Source organism: Rhagoletis pomonella, unplaced genomic scaffold, assembly GCF_013731165.1.
Source record: "Rhagoletis pomonella isolate Grant_MI unplaced genomic scaffold, Rhpom_1.0 Rhpom_scaffold_00005, whole genome shotgun sequence".
Lineage (NCBI taxonomy): Eukaryota > Metazoa > Arthropoda > Insecta > Diptera > Tephritidae > Rhagoletis > Rhagoletis pomonella.
In genome coordinates this window covers 39,527,597-39,538,669 of record NW_023458559.1, presented here as the reverse complement: position 1 = coordinate 39,538,669, position 11,073 = coordinate 39,527,597, and the positions used below count along the sequence as shown (strand labels likewise).

General features: G+C 36.8%; 4 protein-coding genes across 4 annotated transcripts; 2 read left to right on the top strand and 2 right to left on the bottom strand.

The window, feature by feature from the left end:
• The first annotated feature begins 1,052 nt into the window (after positions 1–1,052).
• LOC118738932 (ruvB-like helicase 2) lies at positions 1,053–2,761 on the top strand. Its single transcript, XM_036469985.1, has 2 exons — positions 1,053–1,654; positions 1,712–2,761. The coding sequence occupies exons 1-2, from the start codon at positions 1,187–1,189 to the stop codon at positions 2,672–2,674; spliced, it is 1,431 nt and encodes a 476-aa protein (XP_036325878.1). The 5' UTR covers positions 1,053–1,186; the 3' UTR covers positions 2,675–2,761.
• A 145-nt stretch (positions 2,762–2,906) lies between these two features.
• On the bottom strand, positions 2,907–7,164 carry LOC118738931 (lysophospholipid acyltransferase 5). Its single transcript, XM_036469984.1, has 5 exons — positions 6,862–7,164; positions 5,505–5,642; positions 4,697–5,434; positions 4,345–4,637; positions 2,907–4,274 (listed from the first exon to the last, which is right to left on the bottom strand). The coding sequence occupies exons 2-5, from the start codon at positions 5,614–5,616 to the stop codon at positions 3,930–3,932; spliced, it is 1,488 nt and encodes a 495-aa protein (XP_036325877.1). The 5' UTR covers positions 5,617–5,642; positions 6,862–7,164; the 3' UTR covers positions 2,907–3,929.
• A 1,443-nt stretch (positions 7,165–8,607) lies between these two features.
• Positions 8,608–9,457, top strand: LOC118738930 (BET1 homolog). Its single transcript, XM_036469983.1, has one exon. The coding sequence runs from the start codon at positions 8,951–8,953 to the stop codon at positions 9,296–9,298; it is 348 nt and encodes a 115-aa protein (XP_036325876.1). The 5' UTR covers positions 8,608–8,950; the 3' UTR covers positions 9,299–9,457.
• Positions 9,458–9,689: 232 nt separating this feature from the next.
• Positions 9,690–11,001, bottom strand: LOC118738929 (protein max; the record flags this gene model as incomplete). The annotated part of the gene is given in 5 exon segments (XM_036469982.1): positions 9,690–9,886; positions 10,027–10,150; positions 10,222–10,329; positions 10,550–10,615; positions 10,731–11,001. Coding segments are annotated over 5 exon segments (498 nt in total). The 3' UTR covers positions 9,690–9,725.
• Between the last annotated feature and the right edge of the window lie 72 nt (positions 11,002–11,073).

Genomic DNA, 11,073 nt, shown 5'->3' with positions numbered 1-11,073 from the left:
TTTAGTGAGCTAATACACTTTCTACACAAGGTAAAGCTGGACAAAGTCCTTTAGGGTTAATGAGATTGAAATATACATTAATAATAATAAGTATAGTAATATATGTGTACATATAGTTATGTATATTAGAAGAGTAGAGTTTGGAAAAAAAAAAAGAAAACAAAAAAAGATAAAATTTCGAGTAATTGAAATTCGTATTGGTGATTTTTATTGCAAAAGACTGTTCATTAAATGATTGTATTGCATTTGTATGGCTGTGATTCGCACCCTTGTAGTGCTTACTAAAGTACAATTCGAGTACAAATTATTAAAAAAAAAAAAAAATAAAAAATATATAAATAATTTAAATTATAAGAATAATATTAATTAAGAATGGAGTCAATGTATTCTTTTTTAAAAAAAAAAGAAGTAGATTACAAATTTTTTTTTGGGTGTAATCCCAAATTTCTGAAGTGCCTAAATTGCTTTGTGAGGTCAGTTTAAGTTACTTAGAGTTAGTTGATTATCTTACGTTTTGACTTCTAATTTTGTCACTGTGTAATTCTTTGCGTCTTAGTTTTTCTGTTTCAAGTTGTAAGCCACCACTCTTGGTCTTCGTGGGATCTTCCCTTCGCTGGACCTGCCTGTGTGGATATACGCTTACGACAATGACGAATTAGAACTTGCTAAAGTTTGTTGGACAACCTGGCCCCTGAGGTTAATAAGATACCTGGCCAACGTTTTAATGTCTGACGACATTGCTAATTAAAAAAAAAAAAAAAAGAAATTTCTTTACTAGTTCTTGTCAACCGCCTCATATGTTTTTCTTTACAGATTTCTAAAAGAATCGTAACAAATTTCCGACACTCTTAAAGATTTCGGGAGCATTTGTTTGCAGGGTATATATATACGTATATGTGTATGTGTACGCGGATATGTAAATATAGCAAAACAGACGATAATTTGACACAAGCGTGCTCATAAGAAGAAGCATAGCTTCTATCGCTATCACCTATAATTGATGCGCCTTGCGCAAAATGCAACCATTCGTTACGAATGTCAACTAAACAGAAGAAAAACACGTTAAACAAATGAAATTGCAGGCGGCCGGTAGAATTTCTTAGCAACGAAAAAACAATTCCGATTTGTAGAAATTTTCTGGCACAATTTTAAAATAAATCGCTCGCTGGAAAAATATTTGTGAAAAATGGCAGATGGCGATAAGATTGAAGTGCGTGATATAACACGTATTGAACGCATTGGCGCGCACTCGCATATACGCGGTCTGGGTCTGGACGATGTGCTGGAAGCGCGTGCTGTATCACAAGGCATGGTGGGTCAGAAGGATGCTCGCCGCGCTGCCGGTGTTGTAGTGCAAATGGTGCGTGAAGGTAAAATCGCTGGACGTTGCATATTGCTCGCTGGTGAGCCAAGTACTGGTAAGACAGCAATTGCAGTAGGTATGGCACAAGCGCTCGGAACAGAGACACCATTCACCAGCATGTCTGGTTCGGAAATATACTCGCTGGAGATGAGCAAAACAGAAGCACTCTCGCAGGCGCTGCGCAAGAGCATTGGTGTGCGCATTAAAGAGGAGACTGAGATTATTGAGGGTGAGGTAGTTGAAATCCAAATTGATCGGCCAGCAACTGGCACGGGTCAAAAGATTGGAAAGGTATGTTTGTGTTTGCTATGATGTTCGTTTGGTTGGTTTACATTTTTCCTATTATAGGTTACTTTGAAAACCACAGAAATGGAGACAAACTACGATTTGGGCAATAAGATTATCGAATGTTTTATGAAGGAGAAAATTCAAGCAGGCGATGTTATAACAATCGATAAAGCTTCGGGCAAGGTAACCAAATTGGGTCGTAGTTTTACACGAGCACGCGATTATGATGCCACCGGGGCACAAACGCGCTTCGTACAGTGCCCTGAAGGTGAACTACAGAAGCGCAAGGAAGTCGTGCATACCGTGACTCTACATGAGATCGATGTCATCAACAGTCGTACACATGGCTTCCTCGCACTATTCTCAGGTGACACAGGAGAAATCAAGCAAGAAATACGCGATCAAATAAACAATAAAGTGCTCGAGTGGCGGGAAGAGGGCAAAGCTGAAATAAATCCAGGTGTACTCTTCATCGATGAAGTACACATGCTGGATATCGAGTGCTTCTCCTATCTCAATCGTGCGCTCGAATCCGACATGGCACCCGTAGTTGTGATGGCCACCAATCGCGGTATCACGCGCATACGCGGCACCAACTATCGCAGCCCACATGGCATACCGATCGATTTATTAGATCGTATGATTATCATACGTACAGTACCCTATTCGGAGAAGGAAGTTAAAGAAATATTAAAAATTCGTTGCGAAGAAGAAGATTGTCTCATGCATCCGGATGCGTTGACCATTTTAACGCGCATTGCCACTGACACTAGTCTACGTTATGCGATACAATTGATTACCACAGCGAATTTAGTGTGCCGACGACGCAAAGCCACAGAGGTAACCACTGAGGACGTGAAGAAAGTTTACTCATTGTTCTTGGATGAGAATCGCTCGAGTCAAATATTGAAGGAGTATCAAGATGAATATATGTTTAATGAGATACAGGATACTAACGAGTGTGAAGTTGTGACAAAACGAGAAGACGCTGTTGGTGGTGATGATCAACCAATGGAACACTAAATTATAGTGAGAGAAAGATGGGAATTTTAATGAAGTCTACTTGCATACATTCGAGCACACTTCAACTTTGAGTTAAATTTAAAAAAAGCACTGCATTGTTTTATGATAATAAAAATATGTAGTCTAGAAAGGCTTTCAATAGATGGTTTGGTTAGGGGCTATGACTGTTATGAAGGCACATAACAACAGTGAAATTTCACGCCTATCAATTTCCCCAAGTCAAATAAGTAAGTAATACAATTTTTTGGTGTATTAGAAGAAAATTGACTTATTTATTTTACAAATTGATCCAATGTTAATCCCATTTTTATCTTAAAAAACAGTTCACAGTTTGGTGCATTCATACATTTCATATGTTTGTATGTAAGTACGAGTATTATGTGATCGGAAAGTAATAAACAGTTCAGATATATTTCTTAGTTGGTTAATTGAAGTCAACGATTGTAAATATTGTATATTTTACTATGCTTCTCCACTGACGTTCAACAACTACACTAATTGCTTAATTAAAGAGTTTGGTTGCATTGAAACTTTTAATAATTATTATTCGAATACATGGTTTTTTTATTCAGAAAATTAAGTATTTAACTTATGCAAGAAAACGTCTATTTTCGTCAGCTAAAAAATATATTTATGTATAAACTATTAGGCGTGCCTGAGATTTGTATAATATAAAATAATTCAATGTGTTATAATAGACTTTTACTGACTAGAAGGATGTGCCACTGTCAAATACAAAAAAATACTATTCTTTAAAATTATACAGCTTTTCTGACAATTATATCGGAAAAAATTTCCTCAAGTTTAAAATATTGCTAGTAAAAAGCTTCTTGCATTTTGGTGAAAACCACTTACTGGAAATTAAACCAGCTGATTTTTTAATACTTAAGTTAACAGAACCAAGGTAGGCAGCCAATGCGCTTATATAAAAAAAACAAAATTAATATTGAGCACAGTATAATATTTAGAAGCTTATAAAAATATGTGTGTCTCACTTTTTCGAATTTCACTTTTGTCAACAGCCTTTTATCTTTACAGAATTTATGTGGGCTATCACAAAATCCATCGTAGTTAGATATTTCGTAAAATCTACGAGATGCGATGTCGGATCCGAATTGCTACGGCATGATGGCATTTTCGTAGATTTCACGAAAAATCGGAATGCGATGGATTCTGTGATATCCCTGTAAATAATATGCTTGCAGTAACAATTACAGCACAATTTCAATGCCTCACCTATTCATAAGTACATTTACTAATCTCTCTTGGCATCATTTGTCTCCGCCACTGTGGGCGAGAGTGTTGTTGCACGGCCAAAAGTATTATCCTGTTCACGTCTCTTAGCTGTTCGCTCAAAATATTTAAATGCTTGATAGAAAATCGTCCAACCTATAACAGCCACGAAAACAAAATAATTGACTGATCCATATGCCTTGATCCAACGCGGATAACTGAGCAGAATAAATGGTGTCATACACCAGCCGATATAGAAGAGATCGTACAATTTTTGGACACAGTATTTCAGAGCGGGATAGACAAATGGCGGACTAACGATGTCAGCATACACATCGATTTTGCTCTTAGCCCAAACGCTGGCAAACTGCAACAATGAATATAGAAAATCAATCAACATATGAAATACGCATGTATTAAAATGCTCTTATACTCACTTGCTTCTCCACTGTCACAGTCATGTACTCATTGAGGAATGCCATGTAATAGCCGCTGTGGAAACCGTGCCATACGGCCAAGAAACCCAAAGCAGCAGCATAGCTGATCGTGCGGTTGTTTAGAAACTTCAAACGCTTATAAACATATTGTCCAACCCATTGATTTGTGTTCACGTTAAATGAGTGCACATAATGCTGCATAGAATAGCCAGTTTCTAATATGAAGAGGTTTACGTTCGAGCAGCCGGACCAATCGTTTTCGCCATTCTCCTTCTTGCCCTTATACGAGATGCCTAAACGCAATAAAATGTATTACTGTAATGGGAAATCTTTTTAAAGTAACGTTACTCACCCAAAATCATGAGCGCACCCTCTGTCAGCAGCCAGCAAGCCACATACTTGCACAATGACAATTTTGCCCACACACCCAAATAGACTAAACGCCAAAAGAATGGCACTTTCGCATACTCATCCGAAATGAAGTAGGAATCGGGGAAATATGACGCACCCACCTGCCTAACAATTAAGTACGCAAGTCCAACTGACATTCGCTTGAGGCCAGCCTCGTTGCCACCTTCAAATTGCCTAAATTCGCCCTCAATGAAACGCTGATAACGGCGATATGCAAATTGTGGACCAATTAGAAACGCACAAGGAAAATAAGCGAACGCAAATAGCTCAATCACCGAGGGTATTGAGGCAATAGCATTTTCCTGCTGCTCTTTCGAAAGCTGTTCACGCTTTTTCAGCCCATCAGTAATGTCAAAACTGAAGCCGATCAAACGTAGTACCAACACGCAATGTGGCATTGTCCAAAGAATATCATATTCATTGCTTTCGGTGAAGTAATAGCCCACGAGCAGATAAGACATGTGAAAGACGAAATTGATAATAATAAGCTCGCGCGGTGATGAACGGAAAAACCGTGCCAGCACATACGTGGTGGCTATAGCAATTAGAGAATGAGAGGTATCACGTCCGAAATTAAACAGGCACAGCAGCAAGCCCCACACCAAAAAATATAAGTGATGCAACAGTTTGTTGGGTTGGTGAATGAGCACCTTCCGGTATACGTAAGCAATTCCATAGCCTGGAAAATAGTAGAATATAGGAAGTTTTTTATTTTATTAAGTTAATATTTTTGTGTACAAGAACATTACCTGTAAAAATTGATAACAGTAAACGCAACGCAGCTTCCGTGGCACCAAATGTATGCGCTAACTTGCCAATCAACCCCAGCGCTGGGGCGTCACCAGCCTCCAAAGTCGACATGTTTTAATATTAAAGTACAAATCACACTACAATTACAAAACACAACGAAGATGTTGTAAAACAATTGTGGAGAGAAAATTAAACAAAGTCATAAGCCATTAACTACATAGTTTATCACTTTATTTAATGCTAAATGAGCGTTTGTATGAAACGCAAAAAAAAATGAATCACTTTTAACACCGTAGAGTATGTCTGTATGTATGTATGTATATTAATAAGCGCATAAAACTAGTGCAGTTGTATGTAAATTATATGTATATATCTGAGTTAACAAATAGCAGCGTGACATAGAAACGCGATTGCGTTAGTTTAAAAAAGCGTTTAATATTAAATACTAAAATAACTAAGCTATGTATTACCGCCACGTTCAGCAGGACAATGAAAAGAAAAAGTGCAAGATGGGGCATTGGCAAATTGCCACAAAGGCAAAATGCCAAGTAAAATCGACTAAGAAAGTCAATACGACATGGATGTGCTTCAACTTATCAAATTTAAAATTAAGCAAAGCCATCGACAACGACAACAAAACCGACCCTATTGAGGCTGCACGCTTCTTAGGGCTGCCGTTAGTGGAACTTGACGGCAACGACTGAGATATTAACCGATCTGGGTGAGGTTGTAGTAGCCTCTACAACAACAAAAACGTAGGGCCACAGCAACAGCCATCAAGTGGGGTGGACTACCACATACAGTAGGCAAGGCTGACATATAACGTTTTCACTGATAAGGTGATTGTTTAGCAACTATGTTGTTTATATACATATGTACAAACAAACATATGTATGTAAGAACGTTGTTTATTTTTTTTATGACTTTGATAAGCCAAATTATAATTGTAGCTTTTAGCGTAATTTTTTATTAAACTTATCAAAAGAATGACGAGCATTATTTGCAGATAATAGAAGTCAGGGTTGAAAAACAATTGCGTGAATTCGAATTAATAGGCTAAAAATAGATTTGACAAATTAGCGGTTAATCAAGGTAATACACAATCGAATAAGTAATATGCGAAGCAAATATTTAGTTACTCTTGTAGATATAAATACGAAAGCTTGTTATTATTAGTTAAAAAGCTTGACATTAAAACAACAAATAAGTTATGCGTATTCTTAAAATTTTTTATAGCACCAGTGGCTTTAGGCACTACGTATTGATTATTCAAATCAAATGCATATTACTATTCATATATGTATGTATGTATGTATGTATATAACAATATTATAAATTTTTTAAGTTATTGCTTACCTTGACTTTGTTATGATTTTGGTCACCGTCCTCGCACCAAAGCGATACCAATTTGCGTTTCACTCCACCAGCTAGATAGGTTTGTATGAACGTGATTTTGTTTGCGTATTAATATATTATTTAAAAGCTTTGAGCTGTTATCTACGCCTTTTACACTCGACTATTACAGCAATCAGAAAATTTTTATTTTTATTATACACTATTTCAATTTAATATTGATTTTTAGCATTTTTTGCAGCCAAAATTTAAAAACCCAAATTCATGATTATCTAAAAACGAATACTGAAAAAACAACGAATCCTATCAAATGCAAAACAACAACAGCTTTCGCGCATGACACCTGTCAGTGCAGTTATTTGTTTACTTCATTGTGAATGGTTTTTTTCTTTCAAGTGTTGGCAAACGATATGTGATTTCTTTAATTAAAATGGGTTTATTGCAGGCCGTCTTCATGTGCTGGAAAATCTCGCTTGCCTATACTTTCACAAGCTACAAAGGTTTTTTTTTATATTACAGATTTAATACTTTTAAGTTAACGGCTTCTTCCAAGGCGAATCTATACAAGGTGGTGTTATCGGATCCGCTGATTTCAATGCGAATTTGTACTTTTTGTCAAAATGATGTTTGTTGTAATTTTGTTCTGTACTGATTGTCAATGTGTGTATAATTTGTCATTGTTTTTTTTTTATTAATACCGTTGTATAAATTAGCCTTGGCTTCTTGTGTCAAATTGAAAATTTTCTCTGCAGTTCCACACACTTTTAAGTAAAAATTTTACTAGCAGAAATTAGGTTCATTCCTTATCTTTTTGGACTAAAATCTGAAAAGTGTCAAAATGCCAGAGCGTAAGCAAAATGCGCTCACTAAAAGAGAGTAACAGGAAAAGTAAAGGAACGCAAAAAACCAAATTTTTAGTCCAAAGAATGGCAACAACAAAACTAACGTCAAATAAGAACAGAAATGTATGTACAAAACACATTCACACAAGCACAAGCACAATAAACACTTGCTATATCAATTATTTTTTGCCTCCTTCCAATTTCAATTCATTTCTTTTACTTTTTAGATTATTCTCACTTTTAGCGTATTCTTTAATTTCCGTTAATTTAAATTCAGTTGAGTTTGACACTTTTCAGGATTTTGCCAGAAAAAATTCTTCTGACTAAATCTGACTACTTCGGACTGATGAGAGTCACTCTCACCGACTGTTGCTCTCTCATTTTTGCTGTCATTTCCGAGTTAAGGAACGCTTTTTGGACTAAATCTGACTACTTCGGACTTTTTCTGACTATTTCTGGGAGATAAGGAACGCGCATATTAGCAGGAGAGCCAAAAAAGAAGAGCGTAAGAAGAAGAAAGATGCTAGTTTCTGCTATTTTTTTGGGTTAAGAAACGCTTTCCAGCAGAATTTAGTAAGTGCTCATTTACACACGGCGATTTTTTTTGCCGCAACTCGAAGTTTGTAGGAGAGAGCGTGACGAGGAAAGGAGAGGGGCACCAATTTGCTCGTGCTCGGGCGGCACGCTTTGTGCTCTCGTTCGACTGTGTAAATTGAGTTAGCAGTTCACAGCTGACAACAACAATTGCATACACAAAAATCGTCGTGTGTAAATGAAATGAGCAACATCAAAGGGATTGTGAAAAATCGCGTCGACAAAAGTTTCCATGTATAAACGCAGTCTAATAATTTGTGATAAGTTTTTGTTAAGAAACAAAGCTAAAATCTGCTACTAAATCTATTGTGAACTCATGATCCAGAGAAAACAGAGAACATCAATTATATGCTAAAAATTGGTAAATTAGCGGAAGATATTGCAAATAATTAACAAAATAAAACACAATGAATGTGTATTCCAACGCAAAGTAAGCGTGAGACAACTAAATACAGCGAATAGAAATAGGCAAAGAAAAACCAGGTTAAATACTATAAAAACAAAGGCAGGTCAACTTCGCAAGTTGAACCCACTGCCCACTTAACTGACGTGTCAACAGGAAACTATTACAACAGCAAACCACCCCTTGCCATTTCAAAAAACTTGACATTTCCACACCATTCCCCAGCTTAAATCTGGCGCATTCCAGCAACAGCATGCGACGTAACAACTATCCCTACCAGCCACTTAACCAAACGTCAGGGCACAGTGCGCTGGCACCCGATGCGCTAGAGGAAGAGAATGAACGCGCGGCAGAAGAACTAAAACACAAGATCGGCGCACTCAAATCACTCACCATTGATATTGGAAACGAAGTGCGCTACCAGGACAAATTATTGCGTGGTATTGATGATGATATGGATCGAACGGGTGGCTTTTTGGGCAACACAATGGCGCGAGTGGTACGATTGGGGAAGCATAGTGGCGGCCGTCATATGTGCTACATGTTTCTCTTTATATTATTTGTATTTTTGATACTGTATGTTGTTATAAAAATCAAGTGAATATAGCGCTGTTTATGGAGGCAAAGTTGAGAATTTTAGTCAAGTATATTGGAGCTTGAAAACAAAAGTAAAAGTCATGAATGCGACCACTTAAAGTGAGCTGCCCAAAAGAGATCGTCATATAAATAGAATAAACTATTTTTGTAAACATAAAAAATATATATTTGTGATTTTTTTAATTGTAAATAAAATCTAAAAGAAGATAGCCTACAAACTAGTTATACATATTGTAAAAGAAGTTCCATTCAATCATCATTACACTGTACGAGTACTTAGCTTAATTGATTCGTCTCTCATAAGTGAGGATAGTTTTGTTTTTGTAAATATAAAAAAGGGTGGGCCACCTACAAAATATTTTTTTTGGACGCCATTTGCGCTATATATTTCACGGTCGTAGTGCACGCGTGAACTGAGAGTCTGTCAAGTTCTATGCTTGATAGGAAGTTTTCATCTTTTTGCTGCGTCGACTGAAATCTTGGTCATCACCATCAGAGCTATCAGCTGCCGTGGCTTGATACTCCTGATTCAGTTGCTGATATTCGTTGGGATCTATCACATAGCCTTTCTTCGCCTCTTCAAGCATGCGAACTGAAAGCCAAACATTTACTTTTTGGTAGGTGATCTCCATGATTCAACAATCATGAATTTATTATTGAATCATGGGTGATCTCTGAGAAGCTTATAATCTGATGTAATCTAATATGTTTCAATATATATTTCTTTCTTACTTTGGGCTTCCAATATTGCATTTTGCTTTTTTATATCCTCCACATCCTTTTGATTAGCTTGTATTTTTCGTCTCATTACTTGTATGCATTCCGTTGTCTTCTTCAGTATTTGTGCACGGCTAGCCTGTGGAAAATTGCACCGAAAATTTTCTAATTGCCCATTATTACTGGCAAATTACTGCAATTGATACATACCTTTTCACCCTTAAGTGTTGGCACAGCTTCGCGTAGACTGGTAAAACTTTCCTTTATATGATCACGTCTTTTACGCTCCAAAGCATTGTGATGTGCACGCTTTTCGGCCTGAAAATATACAAATGCTCATACATGTAGTTACTTCTCGTGATTTTTTTTTTATCTATCCTCTATACATTGCAAAATCAAGTCCCACTGGTGGGATGCGAGTAGGTCGATAAACCGCAAAAACACCACTCACTCTCTGCTGCCGTTGCCCACCCTTATCATATACATTCAACAGCACGCGCACGCCAACACAAAGTGTTACATAGCGACAGACACTCACCTGCGTGAAATTTTGTGTGCTTGCATGCCTTGAAGATTGCGCACCATTGTCTGAATCATTATCGTCCTATGATTAAGAAAATAAACAAATTAGTTATTGCACTAAATAATAGAATTAAATTGTTTGTTTTGCTCCGCAATAGTTGTTGCTAGTTTTATTTTTGATGCCGATGCTTCCTTACATCACTTTCAATGTCAATATCCCTTTCCTCATCGCTCATTTTCGTTTCTGCGTGCTCAAATTTCGGTAATTTTTATAAATATTTTCACTTTATAGCTTTTCCCACTGATTTCAATAAAATATTTTCTATATTTTTCAAGAAATATTCAATTTGCCTACGCAATTCTTATTTGGACTCCAAATTTTACACGCAAAAGCAAAAAAAGCACACATACACACAGGAAAACGTGCGAGTCAGAACATGGAGACAATGAATGATGTGATAATGAAGGCGGAATGCAGAACTAAGAAAATTCGGGCTGCCACTTGGAACGAAGTGAATTAGTAGGGTGGTCAACGAAAAA